This window comes from Hemiscyllium ocellatum, chromosome 48 (assembly GCF_020745735.1).
Source record: "Hemiscyllium ocellatum isolate sHemOce1 chromosome 48, sHemOce1.pat.X.cur, whole genome shotgun sequence".
NCBI lineage: Eukaryota > Metazoa > Chordata > Chondrichthyes > Orectolobiformes > Hemiscylliidae > Hemiscyllium > Hemiscyllium ocellatum.
In genome coordinates, this window is record NC_083448.1 from 17,659,267 (window position 1) to 17,682,887 (window position 23,621).

At 50.1% G+C, this 23,621-nt stretch overlaps 1 protein-coding gene across 3 annotated transcripts; it reads right to left on the minus strand.

The window, feature by feature from the left end:
• Window positions 1–3,917: 3,917 nt before the first annotated feature.
• LOC132836884 (phospholipid phosphatase 4-like) lies at window positions 3,918–23,321 on the minus strand. Of its 3 annotated transcripts, none has more exons than XM_060856449.1 (9): window positions 23,239–23,321; window positions 22,403–22,509; window positions 18,044–18,155; window positions 16,743–16,851; window positions 14,856–14,946; window positions 14,254–14,317; window positions 12,957–13,081; window positions 9,770–9,940; window positions 3,918–6,580 (listed from the first exon to the last, which is right to left on the minus strand). In XM_060856449.1, the coding sequence occupies exons 3-9, from the start codon at window positions 18,112–18,114 to the stop codon at window positions 6,414–6,416; spliced, it is 798 nt and encodes a 265-aa protein (XP_060712432.1). In that variant the 5' UTR covers window positions 18,115–18,155; window positions 22,403–22,509; window positions 23,239–23,321; the 3' UTR covers window positions 3,918–6,413. The 3 variants fall into 3 exon arrangements, with proteins under 3 accessions (XP_060712432.1, XP_060712431.1, XP_060712430.1); XM_060856448.1 differs by having other exon boundaries at window positions 23,202–23,277; XM_060856447.1 differs by lacking the exon at window positions 23,239–23,321 and adding an exon at window positions 23,065–23,157.
• Between the last annotated feature and the right edge of the window lie 300 nt (window positions 23,322–23,621).

The following is a 23,621-nucleotide window of genomic DNA, read 5'->3' on the forward strand; positions in this document are numbered from 1 at the left end:
CGACCGGCTGCCCGTCACCCCGCGGGGCGGGGGGGGCGGGACCACGGCTCAGACCATGGATCTTGGGGCGGGGCCTGGTGTCGATGGGGCGGGGCTAGTTGCTGCATGCTGATTGGCAGGATGCTGCCTGATCTGGCTGTGCTTTTCCAGCATCACCCCCTTGACTTTGGCACTTTCTCCAATGTGTAATAAAAGACCATGGGAATATAAAGCCTTGTGTTTGCGAGGTTGGGGCAAAAGATATGGGAATCGTAGAGATGTACAGCACAGAGGCAGATCCTTCGATCCAACTTGCCCATGGCCACCAGATATTCTCACCTCCTCTAGTCCCATATGCCAGCATTTGACCCATATCCCTCCCCACCCTTCCTATGTATTGAATTAGCTTCACTGTGTTACAAAGGTAGAGGTGTGTATTGTACCTGGAAGTGAGACTGAAAGCTGAAATAGAGTGGATCGAAAGAATCAAAAGTGTAATATTTGACTGCGAACCCAAAGGTGCAGCTGAGTTGCCGTGGTACACAACAAATTCGAATTTGGACAACCAGTTTATAGTATCAGAGAATCCCTATGGTGTGGAAACAGGCCATTCGACCCAACAAGTCCACACCGACCCTCCGAAGAGTAACCCACCCAGACCCATTCCCCTAACCCTGTTACTCAACATTTCTCCTAATACACCTAACCTACACATCCCTCAACGCTAAGGACAATTTAGCATGGCCAATTGACCTAACCTGCACATCTTTGCACTGTGGGAGGAAACCAGAGCACCTGGAGGAAACCAAAGACACCAAGTTTTCATCAAATTTGATTTGATGACATGAAACCAATGAAATGACGCACTGTTTTGGGGGTATAAAACCAGACATTTTGAATAGTTAGGGGGAGAGCTGCCAAGAACACCAACAAGTGTTAGCCGCAGAGCTCTCCGAAAGGTACCTGTCCATAAGAAATTTGTGCAGCAGAACACCGACCCAGAGAAAAGTCTCCAAAGGAAAATCTCCAAAGGAGAATCAACAAAGCTGACTGGTGTGATTTTTTTTGTAAATCTTCTTCTGGGTTTTTTTTTAAATCGGAGCAGTATTGTTGAGTGGGGAGTAAAAGATAGTTTTAAGAGGAAGGAGTTCTAAATAGTTGTGGTTTAATGCTCTCTGTTGGACTTAAAGAATAAAATTGTTAATTTTTACTTCAAATAGTGACCTCTGGGATAGGTGAGCTTCTCTGTGGGTTGGGTTTAAATTAGCAGAGGGATTTACCCTGTGTTGTAACAGTTGTCACATGTACGCAAATGAGTCCATTATTCGTTGCCACTTACAGATTTATCTTCGATCCAAAGGTACCTTAGTACAGCTTCTTCAGTTACATTTTGTCATCTACCCAGATGCCTTTTAAATGTTGTAATTGTACCAGCCTCCACCACTTCCTCTGGCAGCTCATTCCATACACACATTATCCTCTGGGTGAAAATGTTGCCCTGAGGTCTGACTAAATCTTTCCCCTCTCACCTTCGACCTACGCCTTCTGATTTTGGACTCCCCTTCCTGGGAAAAGACCTTGGCTATTCACCTTATCCAGACCCCTCATGATTTCATAAACCTCCTCTGAAGTCAACGCTCAGCCTCTGACTCTCCGGGGAAAATAGCCCTCGCCTATTCAACCTCTCCCTATGGTGCAAACCTTTGACAGAAACTGGACCCAGGCTGGTAATGGACAATTCTGATAACAGGAGAAAGCAAACCCCAGGACTCAGTGAGCTGATTTAATAAATAGACAAGCTGGAATGGTCACAGATTGAAGGGAGTTCAGTTACAAGGAGAGAATGAAGAAATGAGATAATTTTCCTCAGAGCAGTGAACGATAAGAGGCAATTTGATTGAAGTGTTCCAATTTTGAAGGGTTTCGAGTGAATGGTTTTCAGACAGGGGGTGAAAAGAGAGTTCAAATTTCACTGACATTTCAAGGCAAATCTCAAGAGCCAATGTCACCCCCTCATACGGAGGATGAAAATGGTTGTTCCTTTTTTGATTTGTTTCCATTTTATTGACTATCTACGCTAAAGGAGGTCCTTCTCATCTTTAGTTTTATTTCAGGATGGGTGACTTTAATCTTCTCCATGTTCTGAGCACACAATTATAAATTATATAGAGTCACTCAGTTAGTGTCACCTTCACCTCTCTGGATTTTTAAAGAACTGGATCAAGTCATTTCTCTAATTCCTTGGCTTTAAAGAAATAAGACAAATTCTGTGAGCCTTTTGTCATAATTTCAAACCATTCTCATTCCTCTTTCCTGGCTTTACCAATGTTTCCTACCTTATGACAGTGGACTACATTTCAGAAGTATTTCACTGGTGTTAAGACACAGAGTAAATTACCTCCCTGCTAATTTAAACCAGCAACACAGAACAGATTTACCCCATGTGGTAATCTGTGAAAATTCGAGAGGCAAGGAACTATTCTCAAAGTCACTATTTAAAGTAAAAACAAATACAGTTGTTAGTTTTTAAAGTCTTAGAATAATTAACTCTCAACTGTTTACAACTCCTTTCTCTCATCTTTTACTTTTCCTTATACAATACTGGTCCAACAAAACCACCAATTAAGATTTACCAAAAAATTCAAAGTTCAACCAGCCAGTTGTTGAATCATCGCTTTGCATCTTCCTCTGTCTTCTTTTCTTCTTAGGGATCATGTTTCACAGGTCACTGATAGACAAAGGTACCTTTAAGAGAGTTATTCTGTGGGCAGTCTGTAAATGTTGGTGGCTTGACAGTTCTCCCTCAACTGTTCAATTTTCCCCGGTTTTATGCCCCAAAGCATCGGATCGTTTCACTGGTGTTAATGTTGTCAAAATACTAAATTCAAACTTAATTGGAGTTTGGTATCTTGGGGCACAATATAAACTGATTGGCCGAATTTGAAATTATTTTTGTATCCAGGCAACCCAGCTAATCTACCTGTTCGACCTAATGTTACATTTTAAATTTTCCAGTACTCTGTGTGCTTCTCTAAGTCCTTGCAAGCTTTTCCACTCTTTTAACAGGTGTCCCTTACATCTTCATAACACTGGTTTTGAGGTCTGGGAAGTGTCTATTATAAACATAATAATATTATAAGGGTTGGAGATGTCTGACACAGCATTGGAAAGCATCTGTATTCTTTGATACAGATGAAAAGCCACAAAATGCAGATAGATGGGTTAACAGAATGGTTTTGGATGAGGACAGCCCTTTAGAGGGGAAGATGTCCAGTTGAGATCTCCTGAGCCTCATTGATGTGCACAGTGGGGCCTTGCCCTACACTTCAGGTTTAAACCCACAGTATTGTTCATTTGCTGGTTTAAACAGAACAAGCCAATGCATATGAATTCTAAGCAACTTGGATGACAGAATGGAGAGGCATTTTTAAAAAACACATTTGCTTTTAAATATGTTTGTGTGTAAATCACAATTGTGTTGAAGGAATAAGAGATTTCTTTTGCCAAGACAGATGAGAGCCGGTGAAGTGTTGGACAAACAGAGGCTCAGTACAGTGTCTAAACTGCAAGATGACAGTGCAGCACACCCTTGGTACTGCAGTCGGAGCATCACCGCAGGCTGACCTGCTTAAACGTCTCAGGTGGTATTCAACACACAAGGTGCCTCACAAAGAAACACACAAGGCATGCAAAGCCTGGCCTGCTGTGGTCTCCACAGTGACACTCAGACATTACAGATCTCTCTCTGTCACCCACCCGGACTGTGAACCTGGAGCACATCTCCTGAACTAAATCCGAGCTGTACATCTGCAGGGCCCTGCATCTCAAGGGTCAGAGGGACATGGGGCTCAGAAAGCCTGTGAGGGAACAGTAAGACATCAACAGTTGCCAGTGTCACTGTGCAATGCCTTCATTGATAAATAACAAGAGAACCTGAGCCTTCTTCAGTCTTTGTTTTATTTCAACACAAAACAGAATACTTTCCATGAATACACAGGTTTGACCTGACATTATTTGCTGCAGGTGGTGTGTGGGACATAACACAGATCTGGACCACATTACAGTCGGCCCCCTGGATATTTACAGTACAAGACATAGCTGACAAACACAATACTTGGTTCCTGCAGCCCACCCAGCGCAGAGGCTGGCGGGAGGTTAACACCAACAGCACAACAATGTGCTGCTTCAGCCTTCCTCTGCCTGTGGGACTGCACCCCTTTGGAACTTCAAAGTAGCAGCAAGGTTGGTGCTGGGTCAAATTCTCTGGGTAGTTGAGACGGGGAACAGAAGTTGCTGTGCAAAGCAGGTGGGAAGATGGTACAGCTCTCCAGAGTATGTACCCTGCAGCTGGCCAGGACCTCTCTTTGAGACCTTCCAGATGGGCAGTCAGAGATGAAGGTGGTGAAAGAGGAGGGGAACAATTTCAGTGCCTAGTCTAGGCAGTAGCCTATCTGCTGGAGAGCAATGATAAGATCCGTGCGCCTGCCATCAACAGGAGGGTCAGGAACAGGTCCCCCCCCACACTGGGCGGTTACCTTCTGTGCAATGTTGTAGCTTTGTGGGGCTGTGGAGATGGCGGGGTTGCGAAAGAGATGTGTGCATGTCTGTGTGACTGTTAGTCACTGCACTGAACCAAGTCCTCAGCTTGGATACATTTGGACCTTGCTGTCATATCCAAGCATCCCACCCCTCCCAAATTGCGCTGCACATTGGGCACCCCTTCCCTGGACACAGCACAGCAGAGACACACTGACCTGCAGCGCACCGAATGTCAACAGGCTGCTCTCTGGCCATTGGAACCACACGACATCCCCACCCACAAGAAGAAATGGCTCCTCCCCCACCCCCCAAAACACTGTACAAAATACACGATGCAATGCCAATTCCACATACGCAGCAGTGTGGTCAGGTCAGGAAGCAAAGCCCAGCGAGGGGCTCTGTATGCATGGTCCCATCTCTGGTCAGCAAGGCTGCAATGGTTGGGTTCAGTCCCAGAAACAACCCTCAAGTTCCTCAAGGGAGACAGCTTCAGCTGGAGTTTACCCCAGGAAGCAGCATGAGAAGTGCCTGGCAGAACGGAGAAGCAGCCTGCCACCCATCTCTCGGACAGAACCGTCTCAACACTGATACAGCCCGTACTGCGGTGTGTTTTGTTCCCACCTCCATAACCCATGTCACGTCTTGCTGATGGGGGTGAGCAAGTGTCTCATGAAAACGAGTGCCACAGGTGACAGGCAAAGGTTCTTTTGAAAACTGGCTGCACAGACGTGTTGTGAGGGGCTGTGGGTGCCCGAGTTTGGCTCACACGAGAGCTGTACCTCTAAAAGGGCACAGTTTTAGGATGAGGCGTGGCAGAAATGAGATCTGCCGAGTTTACTTCCCCAGTGGGCGGGGGATACCAAGACACTGAATAAATAGGAGCAGCACACGGACTGATTTTCAGTCTGAAACGGGTTGAAAGGTCAGGAACGTGACGTTGAGGCAGATGGTGTTGAATAGCAGAGCACACTCAAGGGTTTTCATGGCCTGCTCCTAGGTTTAATGTTTGTATAAACCTCATTTGGGGCAATTGGAAAAAGGTTTCTGACTGCATTTGTGTCTGGGCTGACTTGGAAGTGAACTCCGGGCACCAGTCAAAATGACGAGGGAGTGATCAGGGTGGGGGTCAGTGAGGAAAATTGCTCAGCTTTCCCAGCATGGTCTGTGGGTGACTGAGCAGAACAGGGCTTACACTGGGACACCTCAGGGGGAATCCGAGGCTGGAATGACACAAACTCTGATTAAACCCACAGACCTGAACCCCTGGTCACAGGAGATCCCTCCATTCTTATTCTGGGGAGTGAACACCAGGCGCTAGTCCCTGTGAGTACAGTACGGTGTAATGTTCAGATGGGGCACTGATGTTAACTCTCCAGAACATGTCGGTTCAGCACATTCCTGCACTCAAATCCTCAGCACCTTCAGAAACGCACTTACTTTTTACAACCATGATGTATCATTGCCTTGGAATGATCTGGATTTTATTTGTGAATTTTTAGATGCGAGCATTATTTGAACAATAAAAGATTTACGTTGATAATTTTAAAAAAAGGTGGGGGGAAATCAGTCGCATTAACTTCATGAACTAATTAAATCTGAATGCTCGGGTGTCTTGCTGGTCCATTTAATTCCCTTTCTTTGCACACATATTGTGTGTACGCGTGTGTGTGTGTGTGCGTGTGTACGTGCAGGTGTACGTGTGTGTACATGTAAGTGCGTGTGTCAGTCATATGTGCACTTATTACAGTGCTGCACAAGGTCCCATTATAAATATGTGCAAATGTTGCCCCCCCCCCCGCCCACAAACCCTGTCCCAAAAATAAAAGGAGAAGCGAGTTTACACGGCGAGGAGAGGCTGGATGTTTCCTGGGCCACATCCCTGAAGCGCTGGCTCTCTATACGTCCAGTTTGAAAGCAGGGTTGGAGAGTTTCCGCTCCTGAGTTGTAGACAGCTTGGTCTTCGGATAGGGTTTGTGACAGTCCTGGTCAGACAGGGATGGGTAGTGCTGCCGGTAACTGGTGTATGCCACCGTCAAGCCAATCAGGGAACCAGCCACGACATCTGCAAGACATGGATCGCATGTTATTCCCGGGGGACAAGCAGGAGAAGGCCATTCAGCCCGTCGGTCCTACCCGCTCCTTAACACCATCATGAGTGCACGGGACACATTCCCACCTCCATCTGGACCATCCGGACATTGGGAGATGAACATTTGGTCCCCATCTCCAGGTCATTGACAAATAGCAGTACCAGCTGAGCCCCAAGCACCGTACTCACCATGGCCTGCCAAAGGGGGAATGCCTCACTTAGTCTGACTGTCTGTGAACCAGTCACCCATCTGGACCAGCATCTGACCTTCAATCCCATGTGCTTTCATCATTCTGACTTGCCTTCAATTGTTGTCCTCACAATGAATCCTGTGGACTCTGTCTGTAACACTCTGTGGAATAGAAGCTTTCACACTCTCGTTTTATCTTTCTTACCAGGGTGCTTTCAAAGCATTCTCTCTTCCCTTCTCAGATCCTCAGACCTCCTTGACCGAGTCCTTCACTCCTCAGGTTTGCGACTTTATCAGCTTCTTGGAAAAATCAGATGTAATCCCCTTCCATTTGTTTGGCAGCCACATCTAACTGAGCATTTTTTCACAGTATATACCCTAACAAGAGATCATTCAGCCCATCCTGCCCACACTACCCTCTGGCTAGGTTTGCAGCCTTTCACACATTGTCTTGGAGCTTCTGGCATCCCAACGGACTGCCCAGAAGTTGCCTCATGGAACAACAGCAAGGTCTGAGGCTGGGAGGTCTACCCTCACCCCAGGCCTCTCTCTGAAAAGGTTCTTCCCTCAACTCCAGTCTGAGCCTCCCAGCTTTCCCCAGAAAAGGACACCCCCAGTGCTTCATTACTGTGGAAAGTGCCTTCCTCTCCACCCTGACCGGTGCGCCTCTTCACTTCCATGACATGTCCATCAGGTCTCCTCCCAATCTTCTGCAGACAACAGCCTCCCCTCCAAACCAAGCAGTATCTGGCTAAGTCCCCTCCACAGCTTCTCTCGTGTAACCACCTCCTTCCTGTCATATGATCATCAGAAGTGCACTCAGTGCTCTATCTGGGACCTAGCCAGCATGTCATACAGTTGCAATAACATTGCTGTGCTTGTGTGTTCTGTACCTTAGCTAACAAAAGGCAAGTATCCTACATGCTGTCCACCAGCACATGGACCAGCCCTGCTACCTTGAGGCTATGCACTGGAATGTCCCTCTGACCTCACTGGATCCCAGGCTCCTATCCTTCACACTGTAACCCCTTGCCTTGCCCAAGTGAATCATCTCACAGTTTTCCGGGATTAGATTCCATTTGCCACTGTGGTCTGTGATATCCTCCTCCATGGCCATCCCCTCTCTGTTTCCCACTCTGTCCACTCCCTAAGTTTACGTTCAAGTTAGCAATGTAGACCCCAAACAGCAAGAGCTCCAGCAGCAAGCCATGTGCTGGATCTTCAGCCACACAAACATCCTACCACAGAAAGTCACCTTGCTCCCTGGGTCTCACTGTGCCAAGGAGCCCATGGCCTTTTCACATCTTGCCCAGACTGCACCAGGGAGCTTCTCTCAAGCCTTGCTAATGTTCACAGTGGCCACATCAAATTCCAGATCTTCCTCAAAGGATCATAGCTCTGAGTTGTCGAGGTCTGGTCATGCCTTTTCATCCATTTTCCCAATCCATCTCGTCCAATTTGTGCCTAATGCCTTTTGAATTTCCCATCGTCAAATTGAACACCCTTGCTCTTGCTTTGGAGTGCGCTTCCTCACCTTCAAACCTCACGTCCAATTCCATCAAACCGTGGTCAGACAGAACACACGGTTCACATTCCCAGAATGACAATTCCCTGTCCAAGGGTTCTCACGGATTGGAGCCAGGGATCTTGTGATCCGCAGTCCAATGGGCCATCACTGGGCCACACTTCCTCCTGCTGAGCATTCCCTGAAACCCAGCTTCACCGAGCATTTGCTGCCTGTCTCCACCTGCTATCATTTCATCACAGATTGGGACGACGTAATCATCGTACATCCCAGTACTCATCCAAACCCATTTCAGCCCTGAGCCCCACACAGGGTGTGGAGACTGGGTGACAACAAGTCCAGTCCCAGGAGGAGGTATTCAGCTGCATCTCTGAGGAGACCGAGGCAGTGTGCGAGGATGGAGATTGGCGCTGAAACAGTTTACGGCACAGGAGGGGGTTGTGTTCCAAATCAGGGATGTGCACAAGACCAGAGTTGGAGAGCAGAGAGGATTGCAGGTTTGGGCCGATGTCAGATTTGGGAGAGACTCCATGAGAAGATACATATAAAAAAAACGAGGGAAGGGAAAATGGAAGCTGTGTGGGTGTGGCAGCCAACGTCCATCTGTCAGTCAGTCACTCAGTCAGCGTACAGGTGGGGAAAATGGACTGGAGAATTTCAATGGCTCATTTCCACAAGGCATCCTGCTCCGAAAGCAGGGCCTGAGCAGGTCAACGGTGCTCATCAAGCTCAGGTCACTGCAACAACCAGTACAGACAGACCAGGAAACCAACAGCTCCAAGGGACGCGAGGTCTTTCCTGTCCACTGCAAGCTCCAGTCGGAATTTTCCCAACGCAGCAGCTGAGGGATTGTCAGCTGGGAATACGCAGCCAGCAAAGGGAGACGGCAAGAGAGAGAGGGTGTCAGACAGCAGAGAGAAAGAGTGATAGAGAGTGTGGAGAGAGAGTGCGATAGCATGGGGAGGGGGAGAGTGAGCGCGCGGGGGACAGATAGAGAGCAAGGGACCGCAGGGGAGCGCGAGAGCGGGGGGGGCGTAAGCGCAAGGCAGCGCGGGCGCGAGAGCGCGCGGGGGAACGCGAGGGAGCACAAGAGCATGCACGGGAGCGCAAGAGAGAGTGGGCAAGCTCGAGCAAGAGAGCACAGGGGTACACAGTGTGAAAGAGCATGGGGGAGCACACGAGAGCACAGGGAGCACGAGCGTGAGTGCGCCTGGGGAAGCACGAGAGAAAGCGTGGGCGAGAGCATACGCCAAACACAGCATGCGGCAAGCACACTGTGTGACTGAGAGAGAGAAAGCGAGAGTGTAAGAGTGCGTGAGAGGGAGAGTGTGTAATAGAGGACAGAGTGTGAAAGAGAGAGAGATAATATGAGAGACAGAGAGTGAGAGTCGTAGTGGGCTGGGGGACAGTGCTGTGAGGGGTGGGACTGTCAGTGCTGTGTTCTTACCTTGCCAGTGGTGTCTGTAATCACAGGCGCGGGACAGTGCGATCATGGCTGCGATGTAGACGGGCAGCAGTGTGGCACACAACCTCCAGCCTTTACCACGGCCCCTCGATGTAAAACAGTGCAGCTTCCCTCCCAGGTAGAAGCTAGTGAAGCCCAGCCCAGCAAACGCAACTGTGTGGGAACAACAAGAACCAAGAACAAAGATAATAACCGGGTGACACGGCTCAACTCAACAGCCAAACCCCCTCCTTCACTCTCATGGGGTTCAGCTTGGGAGGGAAGGGGGAAGGAGGGGACAGCTGGACAGCAGAACAACACTACCTCTCTGCAAACAACACTGACTGCTACAGCTTCCTCAGCGAGCAGTTCAACACAGCCAAATCCACACCACCCCAGAGTCAGTCACCTCTGACCAAAGCGACAGCTGAAAGCTTGTCGGGAGGGAGAGAGGGGCTAGGGATTCAAGGTGGCTATCTGATCAGCCATGACCATACGGAATGGCAGAGCAGGGCTGGAGGGGTTGAAGGGCCTATTCCTGCTTTTTCTGCTCTGGTGTCAGACACCATGCTCAGTGAGAGGCTGCTCATCTGCATCATCACTGCAAGAGCCCAGTGTGGTCAGCAGCTGGGGAGAGTGAGTGACAAACAGCCTGAGTTCGAGCTGAACAATGCATTCCATCTTCCATTGGGGCCACAGACTGACACAAGGTGACCTTCACTAACCGATACACAGTGACCTTCAGGTCAGTACACTCGACCATCCATCAGCTGGGGTAGGGAGTGAGCAAATAACTTCCACAAGTGAGACGTCTGACCACCTCCCCTCAGTGTTCATTGGCATCTCCTTCCATCAATCCTATCTGCATCCTGGGGCCTGTTATTGAAACCAATCATCAATTCATGGCTCATCAGGACAGAATCTGAATTGCACTGGCATTCAAACTATTTTGTTTCAGCAGCACCAAGTGCAGGAGCATCAACCAGGGGCTGATGGGAAAGAGAATCACTGACTGCAAAGCTTCCCCTGTGAATAGGCAGAGCGCACGCTGAGCAGGAGCAGACACGGGATGACTGAGTAAGTCAAGTCGTATATCTGAGCGGTTGCATTACCCGAAACACTACTTCGGTAGTGTCTCACACCCATCCTCCTCCTGCTCTAACAAAAAAAAGGTTCTGTTCACCGGATTGGTAAGGTAATTAGTTTTGTATTTTTCTCCAGTCTCTTTGGGAATTGACAACAGTGGGGACGGAGGTTTGGTCAGTTGAATGTTTCTCCTGTACAATGTGGGAGCTAAGGGTCACCACAGTGTCCCTGGTGACCTCACCTGCGGGACATCCACCCATATCCAGCTCCTCGGAAACTGCACGAGGGAACTGCAGCTGGATGCACGTTGGATCACTCGGGAGGTGGAGGGGGTTATTGAGAGGAGTTACAGGCAGGCAGTCACACCTCATGTGCAAGAAAAAACGCAGATGGGTTACTGTCAGGGGACAGGAAGGGAACCGGCAGACAGTGTAGGGAATCCCTATGGCCGTTCCTCCTAATAACAAGTTCATATTTGTGTCATCATGGTTGACAGGAATAACCCCAGAAGATTGGAGAATAGCAAATGTTGTTCCCTTGCTCAAGAAGGGGAGTAGAGACAACCCTGGTAATTAGAGACCAGTGAGCCATAGTTAGGGGGACAGATAGGAGGTTCTGAAGGAACAAGAGAGACTCACAGTTGGCGTGTGGGAATCGTGTTGGAAAAGGTTATAAGAGATAGGATTTATAATCATTCAGAGAGGAATAAGTTGATTAGGGATGGTCAACATGGTTTTGTGAAGGGTAGGTCATGCCTCACAAATCTCAGAGTTCTTTAAGATGGTGATCAAAGGTGGATGAGGGGAAAGCAGTAAATGTGGTGCGTATGGATTTCAGTAAAGGCATTTGATAACCCCCATGGTAGGCTATTGCACAAAATACGAAGGAATGGGATTGAGGGTGATTTTGTGGTATGAATCAGAAATTGGCTAGCTGAAAGAAGACAGAGGGTGGGGGTTGATGGGAAATGTTCATCCTGGAGCTCAGTTACAAGTGCTGCACCACAAGGATCTGTTTTGTGGCCACTGCTGTTTGTTATTTTTATTAAGTGACCTGGATGAAGGCATCGAAATAAATTTGCAGATGGCACTAAGGTCGGTGGAGTTGCGGATAATGCTGAAGGATGTTGCAGGTTCCAGAGGGACATTGCAGAGCTGGGCCGAGAGGTAGCACATGGAGTTTAATGTGGAAAAGTGTGAGGTGATTCACTTTGGAAGGAGTAACAGGAATAAAGAATACTGGGCGAATGATAAGATTCTTGGTAGTGTAGCTGAGCAGAGAGATCTCAGCGTCCATGTGCATAGATCCCTGACAGGTGCCACCCAGGTTGATAAGGTGGTTTAGAAGACAGTGGTGTGTTAGCTTTTATTGGGAGAGAGATTGAGTTTCGAAGCCACAGGTGGGCTTCAGATCGGTTCCACAGGTCGGCACAACATTGAGGGCCGAAGGGCCTGTGTTGCGCTGTCATGTTCCAAGTTTGATATTGTGGCTTTAAGAGCAGGTTAGAGGGTAATACTGCAGTGAGTAACTCCCCTCCTGACTCCCTGAAGCCTGTCCACCATCTACAAGGCACAAGTCAGGAATGGGATGGAATACTCCCCACTTGCCCCTGGATGGGGGCAGCTCCAACAACACGCAAGCAGCTTAACACCATCCAGGACAAAGCAGCCCCAGCTTGAGTGGCACCACATTCACAAGTGTTCACTCCATCCATCACCGGCCCTCAGTAGCAGCAGTGTGTGTACCATCTACATTGATGCACTGCCTTAATTCACCAAAGATCCTCAGACAGCACCTTCCAAAGCCACAATTTGGAGGATCTGGAGGGACAAGAGGAGCAGAGAGACCTGAGCTGGCTATCAGCATTGTTTTGTTCCTGTTGAGTGTAAATCCTCAAAAAACCCTCCTAAACAGCATTGGGCCTCAACTTCCTCCCCAAGGACTGTCGTGGTTTAAGGAGTCAGCGCTCCCCCACCACCTTCTCCGGGGCAATTAGGGACAGGTAACCAACAAACCCCACATCCCATGAAGGATCCAGGCAGGCAGGGATGTAGTGAATGTGTCTCTGCGGTTATCTAATGGACGTGTGGTCAGTTGTACTTACAGGAGGAGTGACCACTGGGAAAGCTCTTCCGGCCCTCCATGATGGAGCCGGGGTCACCGGTACATTGCATGTCCTCCGTTACCACTCCATCTGGGAAGCAGCGGTAAAAATAATCCGGACGTGGTCTGCAGAGCAGAGGATACAGTCACCAGCTTGAACTTTCGCAGTGCATGGCCCATGTGTCAGCCCTGCCCAGCAACCACCTTCTCTGTCAAATCATTCCCACGGGGAGAGATCCAAGACAAATGGGAGGCACCCACTGACAATCCCAGGAGCAATTCTGGTCAAACCGCATTAGCCAGAGAGTAGTCACAACAGTCTCCCTCACTGTCCAAAATACACAGAGAACCAAACACCACAGATACATTCCCAAAGTTGCAACAGGAGGAAATCAAAGCCAGCATCAACACTGGTGTGCTGCGCCTTTTGCAATGCACTGGGAGTATCCCTACCCCTGAGACCGGGGGGGGCGGGGGGGGGGGGGGGGTGGGCAAGGGTTAAAGTCTCACCTGCTCCTGCAGAGAGGTGTCCTAATATCCCAGGACCAGCTGACAGGAAACTCTCTCATTCCTGGTATGAACACTGGGACAATGAGCTACATTGAGTCATAGAGATGTATAGCACGGAAACAGACCCTTCGGTCCAATCCATGCCGACCAGATATCCCAACCCAATCTCGTCCCACCTGCCAGCACCCGGCCCATATCCCTCCAAATGCCTCTTAAATGTTGGCATAAATGCAACTAGTAAACAAACGCAACTTTGGACCTGTCAGTCTGAGTAAACACTGCACTGCCCTGTGGGACAAAGGGATCCAAGTGTTTTGGTGGATGTCTTCTGCTCTTTAAAGGTTGGGGAGATTAGCCATGACCTGGTCGCTGGTGAGGATAAGGTGCTGGGAGTCATTCAGAGAATAACTGGCATGACCGGGTGTCGAATGATGCTCTGTCACAGAATTGTGGTCAGCCATTCTGCACCAGAACACAGTCAGTTCCCAATGTATCTTTCTGGAGATAACCCGATGTATGTCAAGGTCCAACCCCTGGACAACTCTAAAGCCCATGTGCTAATGTTCTAGTTGAGGTGCTGAATCACCAGGTTAAGGGTGAACCGTTTTAGAGCTATCACTGGGGGCGAGCCGAGATGCAACACACAGGGATTTGAAATCCCCAGACGATGAATAACAACTTCAGCTTTCAGGTCGAGACCCTGCTCAGATGCTCAGGCCATCCAGTGGGACATAACCCCCTGCACTATCACTGCAGGAAAACGTTCTGAGTCACGTGTCCTGACTTACCTTCCAATCACGAGTTTCAAAGTGTTTGTGATCACTCCATTTAGAACCAGACCCAGGGAGGCAGCTGCACGGGAAAAGACAACAATTAGTGACGTCCGAAGCATGGGGAGCGAGGAGGGATTACAGACAGTGACTGGTCAGTGAGTACATCAGAGATCCAGGGGAAGTCCCACCCTCTCGAGCTTGCGAATGCTGGTGAGTGCAGGCAGAAGGATCAATGTCACTCCTGAGGGAGTGATGGTGTGGGGGTAAAACATTTCTCCTGTCCCTGAAGGGAGCTGTTTCAGGTCAACATCCGACACCCACGCCCCCCCCAAGCAGCACCCAGTTACAATCAAACAAACTCCTCAGTCGGGCCGCTGACTTGGGATCTTGCTGTGCCCCCATTGGCAGCTGCATTCGCCTGCTCAACAATAGGGACGATGCATCGTGTGGTTCGGGGAGTGTGTGTGTGGGGGGGGGGGCAGGAGGCCTGTGGAATGCTCTGGGAGTGGGGGGGGAGGGGAGGGCGTCAGAAAGACTCCCTCCGTTTATTCCAAGAGTAACATTCTTCTGTTGGGTCCTGGCTTCACGTGGAGACTGAACGGACGAAGGTCACTCACCTAGACAACCCTCCTTCACATCCCCATTTTCCGAGCGATTCAACACCTTCATCAGCAGGATCACCATCAATGGAGTCAAGAATGAAATGGCCTGGTAGGGGGAGACAGGGGGGGGAAGAGAGGAAAGGGGGAGAGGGGGTAGAGGGAGACGGAGAGAGGGGGGAAGGGACGAAAGAGGTGGGGAGAGGGAGGGAAGAGGGAGAGGGGGACAGGGAGAGAGAACAGGCACACTGTTATTTTCCTCCCCGAGGAAGTGGCCTCCAGTCCTGGTCTTGGAGACTCCTCTGGCTCAGTCAGGACAGGTATCTGAGTGGCAGTAATGACCCAGAGAAGGAAGAGAGCGCTCCTCAGGAGATCGCGGGTGGTCAGCGGATGTCAGGCAAGATGCGGTTAGACACAAGCAGCAGCCTTTGGGCTGGACAGAACAATCCGTCCAGGTCCCAATGCCTCCTCAAGTCAAGGGCCATGATGTTCTCAGAAAAGACGCAGACGCAACCCTTTTCTCTCAGGTTTCACGTGGTAGGCCCTAGCAGAGTGACACTCGAATGGGGAAGACCATAAGACCATCAGACATAGGAGTGGAAGTAAGGCCATTCGGCCCATTGAGTCCACTCCACCATTCAATCATGGCTGATGGGCATTTCAACTCCACTTACCCACATTCACCCCGTAGCCTTTAATTCCTCGAGACATCAAGAATCTATCAATCTCTGCCTTGAAGACATTTAGCGTCCCGGCCTCCACTGCACTCTGCGGCAATGAATTCCACAGGCCCACCACTCTCTGGCTGAAGAAATGTCTCCGCATTTCTGTTCTGAATTGACCCCCTCTAATTTTAAGGCTGTGTCCACGGGTCATAGTCTCCTCGCCTAACGGAAACAATTTCCTAGTGTCCACCCTTTCCAAGCCATGTATTATTTTTAAAGTTTCTATTAAGTCTCCCCTTGATCTTATAAACTCCAATGAATACAATCCCAGAATCCTCAGCCGTTCCTCGTATGTTAGACCAACCATTCCAGGGATAATCCGTGTGAATCTCCGCTGGACACATTCCAGTGCCAGTATGTCCTTCCTGAGGTGTGGGGACCAAAACTGGACACAGTACTCCAAATGGAACCTAACCAGAGCTTTATAAAGTCTCAGTAGCACAACGGTGCTTTTATATTCCAACTCTCTTGAGATAAATGACAACATTGCATTCGCTTTCTTAATTACGGACTCAACTTGCATGTTTACCTTTAGAGAATCCTCGACTAGCACTCCCAGATCCCTTTGTACATTGGTTCTATGAATTTTCTCGCCGTTTAGAAAATAGTCTATGCTTGTATTCTTTTTTCCAAAGTGCAAGACCTCGCATTTGCTCACGTTGAATTCCATCAGCCATATCCTGGACCACTCTCCCAAACTGTCTACATCCGCCTGCAGCCTGCCCACTTCCTCAGTACTACCTGCCTGTCCACCTAACTTTGTATCATCGGCAAACTTCGCTAGAATGCCCCCAGTCCCTTCATCCAAATCGCTAATATATCATGTGAACAGCTGCGGCCCCAACATTGAATCCTGCGGGACACCGCTGGTCACCGGCTGCCATTCCGAAAAAGAACCTTTTATCCCAACTCTCTGCCTTCTGTCAGACAGCCAGTCCTCAATCCATCCCAGTAGCTCACCTCGAACACCATGGGCCCACAGCTTGCTCAGCAGCAGGAGGGTCCTGAGGAAGTGAGACATTTGCAGCTATCCAGATGACACTGGAGCAGAGGTCACGGTCACAGGTGTGCTGCTGTCCACTGTGCACTCTCCCTCCCCACCCCCACACAATTTAGCCAGGGTCACCCTTTCGAACTGAGATGGTCCTGGGGGAACACAATGGTCCCCGATTTCACTTACAAACATGTGCCAGGTGGGGACAGTATCCCGCTCGCTCCGGGGATTCTTGTATAGCCACATTTCCTCCGGGTGGATGATCCGGTGGAATGGAGTCAATGTCTCAGTAATCCTGCGGAATACAAACAGCACAGAGACACAGGAAATTGTCACTCAGTCCCTTCTCCCAGAGCACGAGGCCGTCCTTCAGCCCATCGGGAGCTGGGTACAGCACCACCACGGGATCTGCCCAGCTCGTGGCCATAGCCTGGGGACAATCCCAGCAGGGCAGACGGTGAAACTTCATCAATACATGAAAACCGGGCTCAATGAGCACTGCCCACTGCTGCAAAGACCCAACCTAGTTCATTAACAGGCTCCAGGGAAGGAAATCTGCCAAACCTACCTGGTCTGGCCTACCTGTGACTCCAGACCCAATACAATGTGGCTGACTCCCAACTCTCCACAGAGTGGACTGGGGGGTGGGGGGAAGAGAGTAGAGATGGGACATAAATGCTAGTTTGGCCACTGATAGCCACGTCTCACAGACACTGACAGAACGCAGAGAGACTTGGACAGAGTGGGTGTGGAGGTGTTGCCACCAGTATGAAAGATGAGAACCCAAGGGCACAGCCTCAGTATGAAGGGACAACCCTTTTGAACTGAGATGGTGGGGAATTTCTTCAGCGGAGGGTGTGGATCTGTGAAGGCCAAGTCACTGAGCGTATTTAAGACGGGGATAGAGAGGTTGATTCGTGACCCGAGCTTTCCAGTGCCTGGTATTTTTGTGCTGACCTGTCAGGAAAGACATGATCCAGGGTTCTGGGGAGAAGGCAGAAGGACGGAGTTAGGGAGCCAAGAGTGAATGGTGGAGCTGACTTCATGAGCCAAGATGCTGGACTGGGGTGGACAAACTTACAACTCACACAACACCAGATTATCATCCAACAGGGTTGTTTGGGAGTACAAGCTTTCAGAGTGCTGGTCCTTTGTCAGGTAGCTGTGATCCTGCTCCACTAGTGACCTGACGAAGGAGCAGCGCTCTGAAAGCTTGTACTCACAAATAAACCTGTTGGACGATAACCTGGTGTTGTGTGATTTGTAACTTAGTGGGCCTAATTCTCCTCCTGTACCTTACGTGGCAGCTCCTGAACACACTGCCAACATGGGGTTTGTTTAACTAACATCGACTGCAGCAATAGCAGGACACTTGTCAGGAGTGATGGGTACTGGCAGCGTGATGGGTAACCATGGTCAAACTTTACAGCAGCGAGATAGGTAACACCACCACAGACAGAATAGTGACAGAAAACAGAAAGACTTACAGGAATACTGCAAACAGGAATAATCTTAGCGCCACCTCGCAGATTAAGTTAACGACTATATTCTTCCGCATGGTGACCCGAGCGTTCTGGTGCCTGGCGTCTCACTGCCGACCTGTATGGAAAGACAAGACAAAAGCACATGGGATCCCAGGTCACATGGCAAGGTGGATCCAATCTGGGCTCAGTGTGAGGAGACAGAGGCCTGTGTTTGGACTGGAGGCCGGTGTCCAGTGGCGGTCCACAAGGATCAGTGCTGGGGCCTCCCCTCTGCCCCTGATGATGTATGAACAATAATAAAGAAGGAGCATTATACATTAAGTACGCAGAAGACACAAAGATTGGCCAAGCTGCTGATCATCAGGAGGAAGGCCTTGGGTTGCAGAAGGATCCACACGGCTTGATCAGATGGGCTGATCAGCGACATATTGGAATTGAAGCCTGCCAATTGTGAGGTGATGCACATTGGAAGAAGCAATAAGGCCGGGGAGTACTCAATGAATGGCAAGACGCTGGCAAGCTGAGAGGAGCAATGGGATCTCGGGGCGCGCGCCCACAAACCCTCAAAGGCAGCAGGACACGTTCACAGAGGAGTTAAGGCGGCATACGTGACACTTGTCTTTGTCGATCATGGCACTGATTCTCGGAGCAGGGAGGTGATGATGGAGCTGTACAGGACTTGGATGCGACCCCAGCTGGAGGACTGTGCGCGGTTCTGGTCCCCACACTCTCGGAAGGATGGGACTGGGCGGGAGGGGGTGCACAGTGGATTCACCAGGATGTTGTCTGGGATGGAGCATTTCAGCAGCAGAGAGGGGCTGGATTAGCTTGGGCTGGAGTGAGGAAAACTGAGAAGGGATCTGACAGAGGTCTGTAAGACAAGGAGCACGGACAGGATGGAGAGATAGCAGTCATTGCCCTGAGTTGATAATAACAAGGGGAACAATTTGAAGTGAAAGGCAGGAGGTTTGGAAGGGATTTGAGGACAAACACTTTCCCCGGAAGGTACTGTGTGACAACACTGATTCTTTAATGGGTTTAGGTAGCCCTTGGGTTTTTTTAAAGAGAGGTTGTAAACGACTCCAAGAAGTGAGGGGTTGAAGGGTTTTTGGGGCCAATGTGATAGCAACTAACAGATACTGCCTCAGGTCGAGGCTTTCAAGTTTAACAAGCCCTTGTACAATGAAAGGGGAGCAGCCAGCTCTCCCAGCCCAGCTTCTCTCTGGTTTGGTTTGGGATTTTCCCAGTATTGTGGAAAAAGCTGCTGGACCCAAAGGAGTCGCTCCAGGCTGGTACTCTCTCTCTGACCTTTCTCCTGGAAGACCCCGGCGTTTGGTTTTACCTTTTGCTTATGGGGATTATTGCAAGTATTTGGAACAGCGTCATGAAATTGGGATCATCTGTTGGATTTTTGGAGAGGTTAAGTTACTCGGTATTCTGTTTTCTGTGGTTTGTGTTCCATTCAGTACTCTTGTACATAAATTCTATTTTGTTTAAAACTAAGTGGTTGGGCCAGCTCCATCCCTCCTGGAATATCCACACTACACCTGCTTAAAACATTTCGCAAGGTTAGCAAGGGCTACTTTCTAGAAATGTTGAGAGGGGCTCTGGCCTGGTCCATAACAAGTGGCAGTGTGAAAAGTACGGCCAGGGAGAGTAGATGAGGTGGGAAACCTCACAATCTTCAACAACTCCTTGGACGAGCATTGGAAGTGTCTGGGAGGGCTGGAAAATGGAATGAGTGTAGATGAGCCAGTGCAGACTCGATGGGCCGAAGGGCATCTCTGTGCTGGATGTCCCTTGAACCAAGCCACAGTTCGCAGTCATTTCCAGTCCTACAGGAGTTTTTCTGCCCATCAACGCCTGCATTACTCCAAACTGCAGGAACAAACACAAGCTCCGAGAAAGATCTTTCAAACACCTGAGCTGATTTTGCAGTCACATTCATGAACCAACTCTGGTCAGGAAGCGGGCAAACCACATCAAGAGATCAATCCCAAACACGAACCACCATGTCGGAGCAGAAACTCCCCTGCTGTGCCATTTTCAAGGGAGACTCCTAATTTGTAACCATGTACCCTGGGTCACAATTCCCCCCACAAGGGGAAACACTGTCCGAGTATCAGCTTCATCACAATCCCCCCCAAACCAGAATCTGGATTCACACCTAACTTTTCATTGTTCTCTCTGAACAGCTAAGAAATCCTGTGAAGCCCATAGTATCACACAGCACGGAAAGGGACCCTTTGGTCCAACCAGTCCATGCTGACCATAATCCCAAACTCAACTTGTCCCACCTACCTGCTCCTGACCCATACCCCTCCAAACCTTTCCTATTCATGTGCTAATCCAAATGCCTTTGAAATGTTGTCACTGTCCCCACATCCACCACTCCCTCAGGAAACTCATTCCACAAACCCCCCCTCATATCTTCTTAAAATCTCTCACCCTAAAAACAGACTCTCTAGACTACAAATCCCCCATCCAAGGGAAAGCTTTCACATCCCAGTGTGCCAGATATATATCAATGAGGAGTGAAAGTGGGCCATTCAGCCCCTCCAGCTTGCTCCATCATTCAATGAAATCATTGCTGATTGAGGGGTTACGGCCCAACTTACACACTCCTGTCCACCCTCTGATTCTGTTCAATTCAGCTGCGTCACAAGAACCTGTTCTCCTGTGCCTTAAATAATATCAATGACACTGTCCCTACCAATGTCTGAGGCACAGTTCCAAACACACACAGTCTGCTGAGAGAGTAAAACTCTCGGCTGCCCCGTAAAGGTGATCCCTAATTTTTTGGAAGACCGCCCACCCGTTTTACCCAGAAGCAGAAAGATCGATTCCAAATCCACTTCATGAAAATCACGTCAACAGGGTCACTCCTCACGCTTCTGACCTCAAGTGAAAACAAGCCCAGCCTGTCCACCCTTGCAGTGAAAGATAACCCACTTGCTCCTGGTATTGCTGAGGTAAACGTCCTCTGAACCACATCCCAAGTCCTGACATCAATCCTTAAATAAGGGGACTGGAAGTGTTCAGTGTTTGAGATGTGGTTCTCACCAAGGCTGGATATTATCCAACATATCCGAACAAGTTGGTCTTTCTAGCCTGCACTGAAGAACCTTCTGGCAGTTTTGTTTCTCGGGTGAGGGGTGTTATGACGACAGGAGAATATCGCCACATGAAGCGAGCACCTGTCTCAGACTCTCATCTGTCAGGATTCTCGAACTGCTTCCGCACAACAAATCAAAGACAGGTTCAGCATCAAAATCCGAGCCTGCAGCTTTGCTGGGTATGCACACGCTATCTTAACGGTTCTGAACCCAAGAAAGTTCGCGTGCAGGTACAAGCAGTCATCAGAGAAGCTGGCACAATGTTCTGCTTTATGCAGCAGTCAGAAGGTCAGGCTTCATTCCAACAGGGCACAGGTGAGACTATGTCTGGAGTACTGTGTCCACTACAGGTCACTATGTACACAACCATGCTCGTGCATTGGAAGCAGGTCAGAGAAGGCTTTCCAGACTCATGCCTGGAATAAGCAGATTGCTTTCCGAGGCAAGGCTGGACAGGCGAGGGCTGGATCATCTGGAGTTCAGAACAAACAGAGGTGACCTCAGCGAAACACACAAGATCCTGCGGTGGACATGGACAGGAGATCTCCCCTTGTCAGAGAATCGAGAACCAGGAGCCATGGTTCAAAAATCAGGGCACACCCATTTCAGAGAGAACAGCTTTTGTGCTTCCCAAGGGTTGAGATTGTTTGCAATTCCCTTCCTCAAAAGGCAATAGATGCAGAATCTTTCAGCATTTCTAAGACACTGTTTTAATTACCAAGGGGATGAAAGATTATTAGGGTCGTGCAGGTGATGCTAAAATTTGATCAACGACCACCTTATCAAACGGTGGGGTAGATGGCAAGGGTCAAGTGGCCTACTGTTGCTCCCTGTTTCAATGTCCCACAGATAAAGGATCATGGGAAAAGGCTGCACGCTTTCACACAATCTTGACCAATTCCTCCCTGCTGGGGTTCCTTCCTCACCCAACCATCCCTCAGATAGCCCTTTGGAAATTTCACGTTGAAGTTGCTTCTCTTGTCGATCAAAGCGTTGCCTTCCAACTCGTCACAACATCTGTCACGCACCCATTAGTTCTTTTAGCAGCTTTTTTTTTCCCCTGTTTTGGCCGCTCCAGATGCCAATCCTCCTGGCAGTGGAAACAGCCCTCTGATGCCGGTCTCAGTGACCCCAAAGCCCAAGCCCCCTCCACCCTATATGTGTACAGAGGCACCTTCTCATCACTCGTGCCCTCTCCTGTCAACGTTGCAACATCAGGCAGGCACCGAGGTGGCGTTGTACGTACCATCAAAGTGGATCGGTGGGAGGGGAGGGACGTTGACCGCACACCAGGCCGTTGTGTGACTGGCTGTGCTCTCGCCTCAGGTTCGGAAGGGGCACGTTCACTTCATCCTGCAGGGGCGATCAGAAACAAACAAGGCAAAGCTCCGTGAGCAACGGCAAAACGTTCCAGGCGCCCACCCCAGCCTCAGCGGAGACACCGCGGGCGCCAGGGGTGCACGCCGGATGAGCGGCAGGGCAAAACCTGACGGAGGGGCAGGGCTGGTTCAGAGGGGCCGAGCGGCCTCTTCCCGTTGGCCCTAGTGCCCACAGGCGCCGCAGGGGGCAAGGGGCGGGGGCAGGAATTGTAAAAAAAAACGAAGAGGAAAGAACCCCTTGCGGGGCACTGGCAGGCGGGAGGCCATTCGTCCCGTCGGGTCTGTGCTAGCCCACCCAGCTGTGGGATGCAGGGAGAGCAGATCAAGCCAGAAAAACAAAATGTGGTGGGAAAAAAAATCCCAGTGTGGGTAAACTGAGCAGGGAGGGGGGGAATAGTCCCCAACCCCAACCCCAACCCCAACCCCATCCTGAGACCCAGCTGTCAGGGGCAGGGGGTGGGGGACGGTTTCATTCCCCCGCCCCCACCACCAAACCTTTCCTTTTACAATCCACAAGGATTTTTTTTACTCTCTGTTTTTCACTGGCCACAGTGGACACAGGGAGTGGCTACGAGCAGCGACCTCTCCGTCCGACATCCCCGTGAGCAGCAGCAGCAACACCCCCCCCTCCGTCCGGTTCCCCCGCCACCCTCCGCCTGCGCTCACCGGCTCGGTCACCCGGACAACACCAGCCCTCGCTCACCTCCAACTGTGACGTGGCAGCAAGAGCGGACCGCTCCCCCCAGCCCGACCTCCCGCCGCAGCGCCACACAGGAGCCCCCGGTGGCAACGCCGCGCCTCCCGAGCGAGGAGCGCCACCCCCCCAACCGGTCCTCCCGTCGCAGCGCCATCGCCGCATAGGAGCGCAACTGCAGCGCCAAACCAATGACTGAGGTCCTCCCGCGGACAGCGCCTCCGGCCGCCTGGGAGAGCCACTGCAGCGCCAACCTCTGGTCCTCCACTGGACGCCTATGAGAAAAAGAAGGCTTCTCTGCCCCTCTCCTCCCAGTCTGCTAGCCCGTCCATTCCATCCTGATGACTCTGATGGCATTCTCTCTGGGCAATGACAGATGGGCAATAAAATAC

Bases quoted from the DNA above. Each gene is read 5' to 3' on its own strand.
- LOC132836884 (XM_060856449.1), bottom strand. From the start codon at position 18,114: ATGCGGAAGAATATAGTCGTTAACTTAATCTGCGAGGTGGCGCTAAGA. The intron at 16,852-18,043 runs GTAAGTCTTTCT...TGTATTCCGCAG, and splicing joins TTCCTGTTTGCAGTATTCCT to GATTACTGAGACATTGACTC. The intron at 9,941-12,956 runs GTAAGTACAACT...GTTCCCACACAG, and splicing joins TCCCAGTGGTCACTCCTCCT to TTGCGTTTGCTGGGCTGGGC.